At 38.0% G+C, this 17915-nt stretch overlaps 1 protein-coding gene across 23 annotated transcripts in view; it reads left to right on the top strand.

The window, feature by feature from the left end:
• WDR89 (WD repeat domain 89) overlaps positions 1–12646 on the top strand; it is a 38621-nt gene extending 25975 nt beyond the window's left edge. For 13 of the 23 annotated variants that reach the window (XM_014853699.3, XM_014853697.3, XM_070513735.1 and 10 more), the window contains one exon: positions 10593–12646. In XM_014853699.3, the coding sequence (XP_014709185.1) occupies positions 10623–11786 (1164 nt within the window). In that variant the 5' untranslated portion in view covers positions 10593–10622 and the 3' untranslated portion in view covers positions 11787–12646. Of the gene's footprint in view, positions 1–5605; positions 5794–10592 lie in introns of all 23 variants that reach the window. The other 10 variants (XM_044773711.2, XM_070513737.1, XM_070513739.1 and 7 more) reach the window with 1 other exon arrangement.
• Positions 12647–17915: the final 5269 nt, after the last annotated feature.

The raw sequence follows: 17915 nt of genomic DNA, 5'->3' as shown, positions 1-17915 counted from the left end.
AGTGTTTACTTTTGAGGGTTTTTCTGAGGTCGCCTACCTATCCCCTGTGTTGTCTTCCCTCCAAATTTGGGCATATTAGTAAGAATCCTCAAGATTTTATTTTTACCTTCCTCAGAACTGCTTCAGGGAAAGGGGTGTTGTTGGTAAGGGGAAGGAGATTGTGTTGAGCTCTGCTGTATAATTTCTAGTTTATAATGAAAACAGATTAGAAAGGTGACTAGAGCAGGGTTTGGTGGTGGGGTCCGTGACTGGCCTGAGACATCCCAGGTCTGGCATTGAGATTGACGTAGAGTTTCAACTTAGCGTTCCTGGTGTGCACGTAACTGAAATCCTTTCTGTCTGGAACCTCCAAACATCCATGATATGTATCAAGGGGCATTTTTAAAAAAAAACTATTTTGGAATAATGTTACGTTTATAGAAAAGTTGCAAAGATAGTGCAGTTTCTATTTACCCTTCACCTAGCTTCCCTAATGTTAATGTAACCATAAAACATTTGTCAAAACTAAGAAATTAACATTGGCATAATACTATTAACTGAACTATAGAGTTTACTTGGATTTCACTGGTTTTACCACCAATATCCTTTGTCTGGTCAAGAATCTAATCACGGATACCACGTTGCATTTGGTCATCATATCCCCAATCTGTGACAGTCTTTCAGACTTTGCCTGGTTTTTGTGACCTTGAAACTTTTGAAGAATACTAGCCAGGTATTTGTAGAATGTGCCTCAATTTGAGTTTATCTGAGGTTTTCTCATGATTAAACTGGCGTTATGGATTTAGGGGAAGAATAACACAGAAGTGAAGTATCTTTCTCATCACATCACACCATGGGGCAAGTGACAGCAACAAGACTTATCACGGATGATGTTAACCTTGATCAGTTGGTTAGGTGGTATCTTCTGAATTTCTCTACTTGAAGTTACTATCTTTTCTCTTTTCATACTCTGTTCTTTGGAAGTAAGTAATTAAGTCCAGTCTATACTCAAGGGAAGGAGAATTAAGCTCCATCTCCTGGAAGGACTGTATTTGCTTATATTACTTAGAATTCTTCTTTAAGGAAGGTATGTCCCCTCACCCTCATTTATTTACTTATTTAGTCTCTTATTTTTATCAGTATGGACTCATGATTATTTATTTTATTCTTTGGGTTATAATCCAATATTATTGTTATTTTGTTGCTCAGATTGGTCTGGGGTGACCATTCGGAGATCTTGTCTCCTGTGGTGTGTTTTTTTAAGCACTTCTTTACTTTCTGGCACTATTTGATGTCCCTGGCTCATCTTGTATTTCCCTGCCCCAGACTTAGAATCAGCCATTTGTCCAAGGAGCTCAGAGGGTATTTTTAATAGTTTAAACCTTAAGCATTTTTGATTGATACCTAACTAAAACATAAGAATCTTGGAGAAGTTCATTTTGAACTTAAGGCAGTGAAACTCTTATCATCGTCTAAAACATGTTGAAGTTCATTTGTTCTTTAGAAGTATACTTTTCATTATAAAATGAAAAATAAAATCTTAAAAGGCACCAACTCAATTTAGTATGTCAACGGTTTATTCAGGTTTAAGAGTTGTTTGATATTTGTGTTCAAGAAATTTTGTATACATTCATTTTTTTAAAGTTTTAATATAAAAGTAACTGAGACTGCTTACATTTTTTAAAAGCTGTAAGAATTGTAGTTTTAAAAATGTGAATGTGAAATGAAATTAAAATATAATAAGGTAAATCAAATGAAAACTCAGTAGAAAGAAAATAAATTAATATTGCTTATTTTCTTTATGCCAAGAATTGTGTGCTCTACATACTTCTGCTCTTTGTTCCTGTATCATCTTTGATTACCTCTCTCCTTGGACCTGTCGCTGTATATTGTAATCGTTTACTGGTTTATCTCCCAACTTCTTGAACACAGCAAGTACGTTTTTCAGCGGAGTCTTCAGCATTTAGCATAGTGCTTGGCCATATTAGGCACTCAGTATTGAGTGTGTCAATTGTTATCACCGTTTTAAAGATGAGGCACCTGAGGCTTAGAGGGTCAGGTAATTTGTGCAATGATGACTTGCTAGTTTGTGGTAGAACAAGGGCTTGAATTAGGAAGTTTGAATCTTAAACCTATTCCTTTTTTTATTGTACTACACTGACAGATTTTTGATAAGCTGAAAATACTTCACTGCATTATTCCCAACTTGACAATCTCTGAAAGTATTCATAAGAAACTGGTAACATTTGTTGCCTCCTGGGAGAGGAGAGGGGCTTGAAGACAGAAATATTCCGGGGCTGGCCCCGTGGCCGAGTGGTTAAGTTCGCGCGCTCCGCTGCAGGCGGCCCAGTGTTTCGTTGGCTCGAATCCTGGGTGCGGACATGGCACTGCTCATCAAACCACACTGAGGCAGCGTCCCACATGCCACAACTAAAAGGACCCACAACGAAGAATATACAACTATGTACCAGGGGGCTTTGGGGAGAAAAAGGAAAAAAATAAAATCTTTAAAAAAAAAAAAAAGACAGAAATATTCCAAGACATTAGTTTTGGAACCTTTTGAATTTTGAACCATGTGATTATTTTAGATATTCAAAAATATAAATACATTTAAAAATATATACAGGAACCTACCAGATGGAGTTTTATATTAAGTTTTATCTTGTTTTTTCCTTATTATTTTTGAACAAACACAACTGAAATGGTGGGGAGGGGAAAAAGATAGAATATTCTAAAGGGAACAAAAGGTCAAAGTCTGTCTTTAATGTGAATGCAATTTGACTTTTTAAAGTATGCCCTCTCAATCTTTCTTTGTAGGAGCCCCTTACATTAAGTCAGTACTTGGTGATATCCTCAAGACTTTATTTGATTACTCCTACTTAGGGTGGTTCAGGCTGTATTAACAAAAACTCTACTGCAAACTGACTTAAACAGTCAGAAAATGTCAAATCTCATAAAAAATAAAAGTTCTTTCCATCAGTTGGATTGAGTTGGCTTTAGAATCAGTGTTCCGCATCTTAACAAATTATAGTTGGGAGGGGAATACATGCCTAGATTGGCAAAAATGTAAGGTTTCTGAACCAATTACTGGGGGGTTAAAAGTGAAGGGATTACTCTGACTGGTTTAGGCTAATCAGGATCGCCCCTGGAGCTGAGGGCAAGTCCTGAAACCGTGTTGATGCCATGTGGAGGAGGGAGAGGGGACGAGTTGGAAGAGTCCCGTCATACTGTCCACTGGAGTTTCTTAACTGTCCTTCAAATAAAGTATGATGTATAACTGACCTCTCTGTGCCGCATAATAATTTTTGAGGAATGTCATTGTTCGTGCTGGAAGATGGGCTCATGGGGGTATCTTTTACTCTTCTCTACTCCATGCAAATTCCATAACAAAAAGTTAAAAAAAAGAAAAGAAAAGTGAGACACAAAAAATACAGGGTAAGTGATGGATGCTTACTGTACCCTTTTTCTAGGTTGGTGTGTGTTTTTCAATCATCCTGCTTCCTTTCTTTCTCTGCTTGTATGTAGAATGAACATGTAATTCCCCTCCTCAAAGCCTAATTGGCATATTCCTTAATTAAAGTTGACACTAATACTTCGGTATTTACATAGAAGAGCAATAGCATAGTATTAGAGTGAACACAGGTTCACAGGTTTTGAAGTTACAACTGGGCTTTCAAACCACACTCTCCCCTGTACCCTCCCCACAGTAGCTATGAGAGCATTGGCAAGTGACTCCTCTCTGAGCTTCAATTTCCTCTGTAAAATGAGGATAATAATACCTGTCTCCTAAGGTTAAATGATTAGGATAAAAAAACTAGATGTAAGTTTCTAGCACATCACCTAGCTTTTGTTGAACTCCAATTATGATTATTTTCTTCTCCGTGAGGCTCAATTATCCTAGCCCAATTTGATAGATATGGTAGCATTATTGTAGTTAAATTATAGGCGTGGATTATGAAGTTATTATGAAGTTATTAGAGCCCATTCCTTTTCCTATTAAGCTGCTCCCTACATTTGGAACATTTGCTGGGCCTTTGCATTTCACAGTCATAGCTAGTTCCTTATAGTCATTGGACAATATTAAGTTTCAGCTGTGGGGAATTAGGTTTTTCTGACCTAAGTCTGATAAATTGTCTCAAAAGGGAACTAGTCCTTTATCCAACATATACTGCAAATACACTTGTTACTCCTCAGTAGTAAAAATGTAACAGTATATGATGCTCATGCTGTCACATCTTTCAAGTATGATGAACATTCATACCTGAAAGATAGAAATACATTTATTTCTGAAGATACTGTTCATTTCTGATTTCATACAAAATAATATGCAAGAGTCTTTTAGTATAGTGCGTTTTGTAATCAATAGCTTCTAAATAGATGTAAAATGTATGCTATTTTCTTTTAATACTTTTTTTTCTCTCTTGTTTAAATGGGAAAAACCTACTTCCTCTTCCATTATGGAATTATGTAACCTAGGCTGTCCTTCAGATTTCGTATTCACGCTTATTAGCCAGTTCAGAAGTAAAAGCAATACCTAATCGCAGCTAGATGTGTTTAGGATGTACTTTATATATAGAAAGAACATTTGATTGGGTTAATTTTAATAGGAAATAACATGAAATAATATTTCCATTGATAAAAATGACTTAAATTTTATTAAAGCAAAAGCCACAAGTGGAATTCATACTTACGTTTAGGGATTTTCTTCTTAAGTAATCACCTCTTAATTATCTAGGGACAAGTATTCAGATAAGAGATTAGTCAGCAGTTCCCATCGAATGTGTTGCAAGATGGCACTTCGTCAGGAATTGAATATTCTCAGCCCCTTGAAGCCTATCCTAAAGTGTTTGTTTTGGGGTGTCTTTGTAAACATCTTCCAGCTGCTGCATTATTTCAGACGTGAGGATTCTGTATCCCAGTAAGAACCACAACAGCAGTGGCGGCTGAGTGCCAGGGCACTGCTGGGGTTCTGCCTTTTCCTGTTCTGTACTGAGTGGGTCACGAGGAGGTGGTAGGAGTTGTTCTGCCTCAGCACAGGTAGGCCCATACTTAAATTGGTTATGATGGCCTGCTACGTCCTCTAACTCAATGATAAGGAATTTTTTATAAATGAACAAAAATTCTTTATAGTCAAGCAAACTATCATAGTTTTAGACTTTACTAAACTTCCTTTGTCTGGACCTCTTTTCCTTGTCTCAGCTTGGTGTTGGGAATTAAGGACACAGTGTTTCGCCTGTGTACGATTCAAGAGTTGGTGGCAGCAATTCCCCTTTCTTTTATCCATTTGTTTCTCTTTTCTCTGCTGTTCTCTTTTGGCTTATCCTCATCCGTCTTTTCTCCTCTCTACTCCTTGCTTTAGTCCTCTTTTCTGTCCCTCTCTGTTTGTGTCCCTTTTCATTTGTGTGTGTGTGTGTGTGTGTATGTATATTGACATAAGAAAGGTTCACTCCACATCCTCATTTCTCACTAGCCTCTTGAGATCTAGAATACTAACTAAGCTTCCTTTTATGCATCTAACAGAAACAAACAGAGAAAAGATAAAAATGATGGTTAATTTTACTTGCTTTCTTCATATGTTTGTGTTAGCTTGAACCATATAAAGTGACAATATTGTTTTCATTTACAGAAATACGTTTAATCTAACACTTCCCTAAGTAGCCTGCAGTCCAGAAGTAGGATTTGGAAATTGATTGGATGAGAGCCCTGAGTAGGAGAGTTGGATATTTTCCAGAGGGTCTGGCTGAGATAACTGGGTAGATCAGAGTGTTGTCCTGGTGCCAATACCACTGACGAAGATGGAGAAGATTGAGACGGGTGCGTTGTTTTGTTTTTAAGGGAAAGGCTTGGTTGGGGAGAAGGGAAGCATAAATAATCAGTTTTGTTTTGGGGTGTAGTGGGACATGTTCAAGGAGAACTGGCTAGTAGACAGGTGGAAATAGGGATTTGTAAATAGAGAGATGAGATTATTTGCATACAGGTGGCGCTTGAAAACATGAATGTGAAGAGGTTACCCTGTGAGAGTGCAGAGGGAGAAGAAAAGAGAACTATGGCTTCTTTGGAGGACTGGCCAGTAGATTGTGCAAAGAAAACTCAGATGGGGGCTATACATAGCAATAGAAGAGTGCATTCATCATTTTGGAATGATTTGTTAGTATGTAAAGTTAAGGATTCACTCAATAGCCTTGGACGCTTATATTGCAAATATGACTCACTTGCATATTAATGTGTTAAAACGTAAGCTAGAGGTTCTCATGTTTCCCCATAAGAGCTTAAACTATTTTACTGTTTGTATCTGCAGATGAATATAAGCTCTATAGCTTGAGTCTTGTGGGATATGCCTGCTTTACCTCTAATATCTGTCTGTCGTCTTTGCTTGTTCTTTCTTTTTTCTGAAGTAGTGCACTACATTTCAACAGTGCGGCACGTGGACAGCCATTGCAGTTGTTACCATTGCTACGGTCTTGAAGTGTTAGTTTGCTGTAGCATTCCATCTGGGGCCCACTCTGCCTGCCTCGTCAATCCCTGGAATCCTTCGAATGATGGCCTCGCAGGGGACTGTTCCATCTGAAACAGACTCTGCAGGCAACGTAGCGGAGGGCAGGAGTCCAGTACTGCCATCCTGCCTGGGTGCAGCAGTGTGCAGCCGTAGTCCTATGAATTACTATTAGCTCAAAAGCCGCAGTAAACCTTATTGTTTAAATTGTCATCAGTCTGCTTTTTCATATGCAGAGGTCAATGTGAACTAGTAGCAAAGAATTGCTTCCTAACCTCATATTAACACTCTGAATATTTCAAAAATAGGCAGCTGTTTCTGTGTAGAAGCAGTATACTCTTAAGTAAATACATGTTTTAGGATATATTTTAATAGCTTGGGCTAAAAAATTATGTTCAATAATGTTTTTCTTCACAAATAGAAAATCTTTCTCTGTATTTCCTTTTTGTGCTTTATTGAAAGTACTGTTAAAGAATGCCATTATTTTACCATTTCCATGAACAGAGCTCCTGCAAACATACAGACACATGCGATATCCTCTTAGGTTTATTCTCGTTCTTCTAGAACTCTTCAGCGCTTAATGTGTGAAAGTATAATCAATTATTCATTCACTTATTCAACAACTATTTACTGATAAATAAGCAAGAAAGAGTCAGGTAATAAGTTCAACAGTGAAATAAGGCTTTTAAAAAATACTGAGTTAAAAGGGCAAATTGCAAAGAAGATACATATAAATGTGATTCCATTATTACAAATTCTTGATCATAGTAGTTGTGTCCATAATGTTTCATTTCTTTAAATTAAAAAACTGAAGCAAATATGGCAAAATGTTGACATCTGTTAAATCTAGGTAGTATGTATTTGGGTGTCTCTTATACTTTTTCTACACCTGGTACATTTGAAATAGTTCCGGGGTGGCCTGGTGGCACAGCAGTTAAGTGTGCACATTCCGCTTTGGCGGCCCAGGGTTCACTGGTTCAGATCCCGGGTGTGGACATGGCACCGCTTGGCAAGCCATGCTGTGGCAGGCGTCCCACATATAAAGTAGAGGAGGATGGGCATGGATGTTAGCTCAGGGCCATTCTTCCTCAGCAAAAAGAGGAGGATTGGCAGCAGTTAGCTCAGGGCTAATCTTCCTTAAAAAAAAAAAAAAGAAAGAAAGAAATAGTTCCTAATTAAGCATTTTTAATTTTTAAATTAATAAAACAGGCACTACGATAGTGACAGGCTACTTCAGGTTGGTTGATCGGAGAGGGTCTCTCCAGGGAGGTGACATACTGAGACCTGAATAACAGGAACGAGTTACTCGTGAAAAAATGTAGGGCAGGTATTCCAGGTAGAGAAACAGCTATTGCTCCAGTCCTGAGGCAGAAGCAAGCATGGCATGTTGAAGGAAAGAAGGCCATTTTAGTCCATCTGCTCAGCAAACCAACAATTATGCTGTGGAGGTGACTACCACGGCATAACTATAAGTGGTCATTTAGTCTCTGAATACTTATGTTGAAGGAAACTCACCATTTTCAGACTTATCTTATTCTTAGAGTTTTTCCATGTAGGGCTTACAGACTAATGGAGTCAGATCAAAAGGACACAGAAGCTGGCTTGGAGAGTTTCTCAATGGCTGAGGTGGGGGCAATTTGAGCACCGACGAGAGCTACAAAGTGAAGGATTATAACACAACTTTTAAAAATCATAATTTCTTAATGATACTCAGAGAGAAAAAGGAAAAAGCTCTTCTTTATAGAAGCATGTTAGTTAAGGTAGAAGATGACTGTTTTGCAAATCCCTGTATAATCACTGATTCAGGCAAGGATAATCCACATGCGCTAAAATCTTTGCATGAAAGGCTGTTGGAGAGTAGGATATTCATACAGTCTCAATGTATCATCTCGTGATTACTTACTAACTACAAAGGAAGGAAAGTACCTTTTTAAATTTTTTTTTGAGGAAGATTAGTCCTGAGCTAACTGCTGCCAATCCTCCTCTTTTCGCTGAGGAAGACTGGCCCTGAGCTAACATCCATGCCCATCTTCCTCCACTTTATATGTGGGACGCCTGCCACAGCATGGCTTGCCAAGCAGTGCCATGTCCGCACCAGTGATCCGAACTGGTGAACCCTGGGATGCTGAAGTGGAAGGTGTGCACTTAAGCGCTGCGCCACTGGCCAGCCCCGGAAAGTACCTTTAAAATGGAGAGATCTGGCAGTTACTGCCTTAGGCAAGTGACCAGATGTGGTGTTATGTGCCCCCTGGGTGTGACGCAGTAAGAAGTACCCAGCATCACCTAAATGGTATCCCTGCCAGAAATGTTAAACTGCAATCTAATCATGAGGAAACAATTAGAAAAATCTAGAATATGGGACATTTTGTGAGAAAACTGGCCTGGACTTTTTAAAAAAATTCAATGTCATGCAAACAAAAGATTAGGGAGGTGCTCTATGCCAAAATATTTAGGCATGAAGTGATAGTTTGTCTGCAGACAAATAGTTCATGCAAAAATAATGTGTGCATCTGTGTGTTTCTAGAAATAGAAAGCAAATAAGTTAATAGTGGACCTAGGAGGTGAAAGGCTATATGTGTGTGTATCCATTGTACTATTCTTTCAACTTTTTATAAGTTTTTAAATATTCAAAATTAAAAGTTGGAGAGGATGCTTGTTCCTCATTTAAACCCAAATCTAACTTAGTATTTTTTGCCCATTGGTTAAATTGTGTTTGGAGCCACTCTGATATATCCAAATTCTCCACCGTGTGGTGTTAGTGGTGTTGGTAGTGGTAACACTGGTAATTTTTATGTAACATCCATTGATTATGTATTATGATATGCCAAATGTGCTAAACACATTATTTCAGTTAATCCTTCTAACAACTCCTGGGTTAGTATTCATTTCTCCTTGTTTAAAGATGAAAAGACAGACACTTAAAAAGCCATCACTAAAGCAACAGAAATAAAAAGCATTTCATCTTAAGAATGAAAATGTGAATTGTGAGGCAGGCCAGAATATTCGTTGGTGAAAGCAAGACAGAAAAATTTGTGATAAAGTCACTTGGCATGCATATTTTTCTGCCCTTGAACTTGTTCTGCATACAGCCTACCATTAAGGGCAATCTCGTGTGGTAGTTACGAGCACAGTCTCTGAAGCCAGAATGCCTGGGTTCCAATTCCAGCTCCACCATTGACAAGCTGCCACTGCCTGAGAAGCGCTTCTCCAGAATCCGTACTGGGAACCTCCATGGTGTTAGTTTCCTATTGCTGCTGTAACAAATTACTACCAATTTGGTGGCTCGAAACAGCACAAATTTATTATCTTAGAGTTCTGAAGGTCGGAAGTCCAAAATGTGTCTCTCTGGGCCAACATCACAGTGTTCACAGGGCTGCACTTCCATTTGGGGGCTCTAAGTGAGGATGTTTCTTTGCCTTTTCCAGTTTCTCGGGGCCACTCACTTACTGACCTCCTTCACCCAAACCAGCAACGTATCTCTCCGTGCCTTTTTTCCGTAGTAACATCTCCCTCTGACTCTTATCTTCTACCTTCTACTTTTAAAGACACTAGTGATTACATTGGGCCCACCTAGATAATCCAGAATAATCTCCCTGTTTTAAGGTCAACTGATTAGCAACCTTAGTTCTGTCTGCAACCTCAATTCCTATTTGCCACGTAGCCTAACATATTCATGGGTTACAGGGGTTAAGGCATGGACATCTTTGGGGGACCATTTTTCTGCCTACACATCTATGTTTAGATTCTAAAGTTGTAAAAGGCAGCTGGGGCCAGGAGATGATTCCAAATTGGAGATCCTGGCTAATGCTGAGAACTATAAGTTGGATGAGTAGGACCATTATTTGGGTTGAGCTAAAAGGAATTGCTGAGCAGTGTACATACATGTTTTTAAATCTCTTGCTGGCGTAACGTATATATGGTAGATTGGGTATTCAAGAATGATTGAATTAGAAAGAGGCAACTGAATTTTGGTTACATCATGGTAGGGAGATGATTAAATTGCTAGAATAGATTTTACTTTGATTGTTTTGTGCCGGCCCTCAGAGGGAAATATTCATGGTTTAAGTACAATTTTAGAGAAGGTTTGAGTTTAATTTTAATTTTTGTATTTTTATTACAGATTGCTATTCCCTTGAATGCCACTCCTGCTATGGAGAAGATTGAGGAGCAGTTTGCTAATCTGAACATTGTTAGACGTTCCTCGGGGACTAAAGAACTTACTTATCTGCTTGGCATAGACACATCCAAGACTGCACAAGCAGAAAAGGGAAGCTTGGTTGCTGTTTTATGTTCTAATGGATCAATTAGAATATATGATAAAGAAAGGTTAAACATACTACGAGAATTTAGTGGATATCCTGGACTTCTTAATGGAGTCAAATTTGCAAATTCTTGTGACAGTGTATACTCATCATGCACTGATGGCACTGTGAAATGTTGGGATGCTCGAGTAGCCAGTGAAAAACCTGTCCAGCTGTTCAAGGGGTACCCTTCCAATATTTTTATTAGTTTTGATATCAACTGTAATAATCATGTCATTTGTGCTGGTACAGAAAAAGTTGATGATGACGCCTTGTTGGTGTTTTGGGATGCAAGAATTAATTCTCAGGATTTGTCTACTACTAAAGATCCACTTGGTGCATATTCAGAGACACATAGTGATGATATCACTCAAGTATGTTTCCACCCCAGCAATCCCAACATGGTAGTCTCAGGGTCAACTGATGGTCTGGTAAATGTATTTGATATTAGTGTTGATAATGAAGAAGATGCACTGGTTACAACATGTAACTCAGTTTCATCAGTAAGCTATATTGGTTGGTCTGGGAAAGATTATAAACAGATTTACTGCATGACACATGATGAAGGATTTTGTTGGTGGGATCTTAATCATCTTGATACTGATGAACCAATTACACGTTTGAACATCCAGGATGTCAGAGAAGTAATTCACATGAAAGAAGGTACTTTGGACTATTTGATTGGTGGCCTGTATCATGAAAAGATGGACAAATTGTTTGTTGTTGGAGGAACAAACACAGGAATTATTCACTTAATGAGCTGTACCACATCAGGATTGACCCATGTGACCAGCCTTCCGGGAGGGCATGCCGCTACAGTCCGTTCTTTCTGTTGGAATTTGCAAGATGATTCCTTGCTAACCGGAGGAGAAGATGCACAGTTGTTACTTTGGAAACCTGGAGCAATAGAGAAGACATTCACAAAGAAAGACAGCATGAAAGTAGCCTCCTCTGTGTACCAGCGAGTTCGCGTTCACAGCAACGATTCTTATAAGAGAAGGAAAAAGCAGTGATGGTACATTGGGAGTTTACTGGGTAGTTTCATAGTTGCAAGTAATTATTTTTATGTACTACCTGTCATAGACATGTTTAAAGCTCATATGTAAAAATAAGCCAGTTAGCAAACAGTCCTGGAAAAATGTTGAGAATGGTTTAATTCAGGTCGTCATCTAGTCTAAAATTATTTTTTTAAAAAGCCTCCAGTTGAGTATATAATCAGTGAGTTGAAAGTAAAATTACATTCCTCATTTTTAAAACCCATCTGTTGAGCTAGTAAATGCTGGTTTAAAGAAATAGCTTTGATAAGGACTTTTGAGAAGTAGATGGCTGCTGTGACTTAAAAAAACAGGTGGTTTGGGCTACGTTTTTTTAAGCTCAATTTTTTACATTTAAATCATCTTCATTATTTATAAAACGAAGTCAGACTTTTTTTCACTTGAAGAGCTCCTACTTCCTTAATACTCATAGATTACATTGGAGCATTTAAATGTAAATGTTCTAATGAGTCTAAATAGAATTAAACTTATTTAGAAATAAAGTGATTTGCATCTATTTAGGAAAAATATATTTAGTAAATATTTGCATCTATACTTTAATGTTGTTGGTTAAACAGTAAACAGGTGTTTCACTGATGAAAAGGAAATTATTGTGCAAAATTCATTTTGAGACTCAAAGTGAATATACCAAATGAAAGTATTTATAATAGCAGAATGACTATTTTTATTTCAAATGCCCAAATATTTTGTGAGAAGATTTTCTTCCATAGTGTTTCATCCATAATTTTAAACTTGAATTTTTGTTTACTGCTAATTTTTCATCCTTCCTCTTAAATATTTCTCCAAAGAATCTTAATTAAAAGTTAATCTCTCTGAAAGCTTAGTGTCTTTTATTATGCTTAATTAAAAATAAAAATATTGGGGCTGCATGCTGCAGCAGGTGTCCCACATATAAAATAAGAGGAGGATGGGCACAGATGTTAGCTCAGGGCCAGTCTTCCTTAGCAAAAAGAGAAGGATTGACAGCAGATGTTAGCTCAGGTCTAATCTTCCTCAAAAAAAAAAAATATTGGGGCCGGCCCGGGGTTTGCAGGTTCAGATCCTGAGTGCAGACCTACACACTGCTAATCAAGCTGTGCTTGGTGGCATCCTACATACAAAATAGAGGAAGATGGGCACAGAAGTTAGCTCAGGACGATCTTCCTCAAGCAAAAAGAGGAAGATTGGCAACAGATATTAGCCCAGGACCAATCTTCCTCACCAAAAAACAAAATTAAAATATCTTCTTATAGATAAAAATATTTGTAAAATTTTTTAATCTTTTAAATTAGAGATATTGTCATGAAAAACACAGAAGTTACTTTAGAACCTTTTCCATTTCTCTTTGAATGTTAATGACTTATCTCTGAGCCTGTAACACTGGGGGAAATTTTTATTTTTCTCTAGAACATTGCAACTTACATTTAAGCTCTGCTCTAGTCTAACTCACTTGAGACTAAACAATAGGTAAGTCACTGTTAGACGTATTCAAAATATATAATTTTTTTTTTTTTAAAGATTTTATTTTTTCCTTTTTCTCCCCAAAGCCCCCCGGTACATAGTTGTGTATTCTTCATTGTGGGTTCCTCTAGTTGTGGCATGTGGGACGCTGCCTCAGCGTGGTCTGACGAGCAGTGCCATGTCCGCGCCCAGGATTCGAACCGACGAAACACTGGGCCGCCTGCAGCGGAGCGCGCAAACTTAACCACTCGGCCACGGGGCCAGCCCCTCAAAATATATAATTCTTATTTGGAGAAATTCAGCTGTTCTTGCTGCTGTCCAAACCATAAACCTGAGGGTAATTCTGGACTTTTCTCTTTTCTCCTAATCAGTCAATTGCCAAGTCCTGTGCCATTCCTCCTCCCAAGATCTGCCAGCTGTCCTTTTGTGTTTACCCCACCACTGCTGCCTTAGATCAGACTTTGAACATTTCTCACCCAGATTACAGTCTGTAATCTGCTCCAGTTCCTTCTTCCCACCTCTTCTAGGCTAAACATCGAAAACACAGATTTGGTAATGCCTCATCCTGCTTAAAATCTTTGGTACATTTTGATATTTTGATGGAGCATCATGTAAAAGTGAAAAGCCATGTTTTCACTTTTTGGGTTTCACATTTTGGGTATGAGACAATGCTGAGTATGTTGTAAGTGGAAAAAGCTGGTTAAAAAGACTGTTGGAGGGGGCCGGCCCCATGGTGTAGTGGTTAAGTTTACATCCTCTGCTTCAGCGGACTGGGGTTTGCTGGTTTGGATACTGGGCACAGATCTACATATGGCTGATCAAGCCATGCTGTGGTGGTGTCCCACATAGAAGAAATAGAAGGACATACAACTAGTATATACAACCATGTACTGGGGCTTTGGAGAGAAAAGAAAAAAAAAAAGAGCAAGATTGGCAACAGATGTTAGCTCAGGGCCAATCTTCCTCACCAAAAAAAGAAACGACTTTTGGAGATAATTGCATTTATAAAACAACAGGAAATGAAACAGAAGTTATCTGAACTATAGTTTTTAAAATATTCAAAATTCAGAAGTAATAGAGTTAGAAGATGCAGGTGAAGAAATATCTCTGAAAGTAGAACTCAAAAGGGACAGAGAAAAGATAAAAGCCACAGAAGGTAAGTATAGGGGTCTAACAGCAGACTAATAGTTTAACAAAGTGAAAAAAAATTTTAAAGGGGGAGAGGGATTATTAAAGTGAAAGAACATAAGAAGCCTTCCCAGAACTTGTCTTCAGATTGGTGCAACAGAGTGTCAAATGTAATGAATTAAAAAGAGCCCCACCAGGGCATAGCACGGTGAAGTTTTAGAACTTCAAGAATAAAGAAAAAAATCTTAAAAGTTTCCGAAGAGGAGGAAAAAACACTTAGGAACAAGAATAACATCTGCATTAGACTCCCTGTTAGCAAGCCTGGATGACAAAGAACGGGTCAATGCCTTCAGAGTCCTGAGGACAGGTTCCTGCTGTCTGAATTTATGATACTCTCCAAACTCATGCAGCAGATAGATTACAATAAATTGTTTGAGACGTCCCTTGCTAAGTGAACATTTCCTATTGCTCTCTGAAACTCAGGAGCCAAATTTATTTGGACCAAATTTCTCACAGAGTATCCATTGCTAACCAAGCTCATTGGCTGAAGTGAGGAAATAAAAAAGATTTGGATTTCAGGAGCTAATTGCTTTTCAACCTATAATTCTATGAGCAGACAAACTGCCCTTGAGCGTGAAGTTAAAACATTTCAGACATACAAGATTTCAAACTTGACTTTCTATGAAGCTTTTCAAAAGGCTACTAGAGGACGTACTTCACAAGATATAAGGGAGTAAATCAAGGAAGACAAGAGATACCAGCGATCAGGGCACCATCCCAACCTAGTGGCAGGATAACAGCTTTGCAGCAGGACTACAGTATTCAGTCTGGATTGGAGCAAGAGGACAAGAGAGCAGGAGGGAGATGCCAGGGAGAAAAATGAGCTGACAGGTTACCCACTGCATTCAACCATGTGGAAAATGGTGTTAAGTGAATTAAAATCACCAATTAAAAGAGACCCTTGCATTGAAAATAATTTAAAAATGAAATCTTTAAAAAGATTAAAAAGTAAATAAGATTGACTTAAAGACATAGGTTAAAAAATAAAAGGATGAGAAAAAGTATACCAACCCACAGAAAGGGAGAAAATATTTGCAAGTAATATATCAGATAAGAACTTGTATCCAGAATATAAAAAACCTTACTGCTCAAGAATAAAAAGACAACCCAGTTTTTTAAATGGTCAAAAGATCTGAATAGACATTTATCCAAAGAAGATATACGAATGGTCAATAAACACAAAAAAAGATGCTCAGCATCACTAATCATTAAGGAAATGCAAATCAAAACCACAATGAGATACTACTTCACACCCACTAGGATGGCTATAATCAAAAAAATGTCGAGGGGAGCGGGCCCCATGGCCAAGTGGTTAAGTTCGTGTGCTCCACTTCATCCGCCCAGGGTTTTGCTGGTTCGAATCCTGGGCCTGGATATGGCACCACTCATCAAGCCGTGCTGAGGTGGCATCCCACATAGCACAACCAGAAGGACCTACAACTAGAATATACAACTATGTCCTCAGGGGCTTTGGGGAGAAGAAGAAGAAGGAAAAAAGAAGATCAGCAACATATTAGCTCAGGCCAATCTAAAAAAAACAAAAGAAATATATCAGGAGCCGTCCCATGGCCAAGTGGGTAAGTTCACGTGCCCCACTTTGGTGGTCCAGAGCTTCACCAGTTTGGATCCTGGGCACAAACATGGCACTGCTCATCAGGCCATGATGAGGTGGCATCCCACATAGCACAGCCAGAGGGACCTACAACCAAGAAGATACGATGTACTGGGGGGCTTTGGGGAGGAGAAGGAAAAAAAAAGATGAAAAAATGTTGGCGAGGATGTGGAGAAATTGAAAGCTTCACACACTGCTGGTGGGAATGTAAAATGGTACAGCTGCAGTCTGGCAGTTCCTCAAACAATTAAACAGAGTTGCCATTTGACCCAGCAATTCCACTCCTGAAGAGAATTGAAAACATATCCACACAAAAACCTGTACATGAATGTTTCTAACAGCATTATTCATAATAGCCAAAAGGTGCAAACAACCCAAATGTCCATCAGTTAATGAATGGGTGAAATATGTTATATCCATACAATGGAATATTATTCAGCCATAAAAATGAATAAAGTATTAATACATGCTACAACTTGGATGAATCTTGAAAACACGCTAAGTAAAAATAGCCACAAAAGAGTGCGTATTGTATAATTCCATTTACATCAAATGTACTGAATAGTCAAATCTTTAAAGAAAGAAAGTATATTAGTGGTCACCTGGGGCTGGGAGGTGAGGGGAAATGGGAGAGTTGGTGGATGATAGCTAAAGGGTATGGGATTTCTTTTTAGGGGTGATGAAGATATTCTCTTTTTTTTCTGCTTTTTCCCCCCAAGCCCCCCGGTACATAGTTGCATATTTTACTTGTGGGTCCTTCTAGTTGTGGTATATGGGGTGCTGCCTCAGCATGGCCTGATGAGCGGTACAGTGTCCATGCCCAGGATCTGAACCGGTGAAACCCTGTGCCGCCAAAGCAGAGTGTGCGAACTTAATCACTCGGCCATGGGGCCAGCCCCGATAAAAATATTCTAAAGTTGGTTGTGATTATGGTTGCACAACTCTCTGAATACATAAAAACCATTGAATTGTACACTTTAAATAGATGATTTGTATAGTATGTGAATTATATCTGAATAAAGCTGTTACAAACAAAAAAAGATATGCCAGACAAATAGGAACTCAAAAGTCAGAACAGCAATTTTAATAGATAACAAAAAGAAATTTAAGGCTAGTGTAATGTTGATTCCAAAACCAGATGAAAATGAAAATCAAAAAAGTTAGGTCCATTTTCTTTATGAATATATATTCACAGTTAAGAGTATTAAGCTAAGTGAATGCAATGGTGTATTTAAAAAAAAACAAGACCACATAAAGTTTATCTCAAGAATACCAAGATATCTCGACATAAGAAAATCTATCACAGTGATGGACAAAAAGGAAAAAAATCATCATGATTATTTTAATTGATAAAGAAAACATGGTAAGGTTTCACACCTACTTATGAAAAATGTAAACATCAAGCTATGGATAGAATAATTTTTTAAACTTGGTTGAGGTTTATATATCAAAAATTTACAGAAAATGTTATTCTTAGTGGAGAAATGTTAGATTAAATACATCCCTTTAATACCAAGGCTCAATGAGGAAGCCCATTGCAGTCATAGGGATTCTGGCACGTACTACAAGGAAAGAAAAAACTATAATGTGTAAGAATTGAAAGAGAAGAGGGAAAAAGTCTCCTTTGCAAATGATGTATACCTAGAAAATCCAACGACCAACATACTATTTGAACTATTAAGATTCAGCAAAATTACCAGAATAAGGTCAGCCTGTGAAAATCTAAAGAATATCATTTCACAATAGCAAAAGTTTAAAAGTAGCAAGGAATTAACCCAGAATATACAAGATCTATTTGGAGAAAACTTTAAAATTCCAATAAAGGCAGAAAATGATCCAAGAAACAT

The sequence above is a fragment of the Equus asinus genome, chromosome 7, assembly GCF_041296235.1.
Source record: "Equus asinus isolate D_3611 breed Donkey chromosome 7, EquAss-T2T_v2, whole genome shotgun sequence".
Lineage (NCBI taxonomy): Eukaryota > Metazoa > Chordata > Mammalia > Perissodactyla > Equidae > Equus > Equus asinus.
Note: the sequence above shows the minus strand (reverse complement) of the source record. Positions and strands in the feature narration are given on the sequence as shown.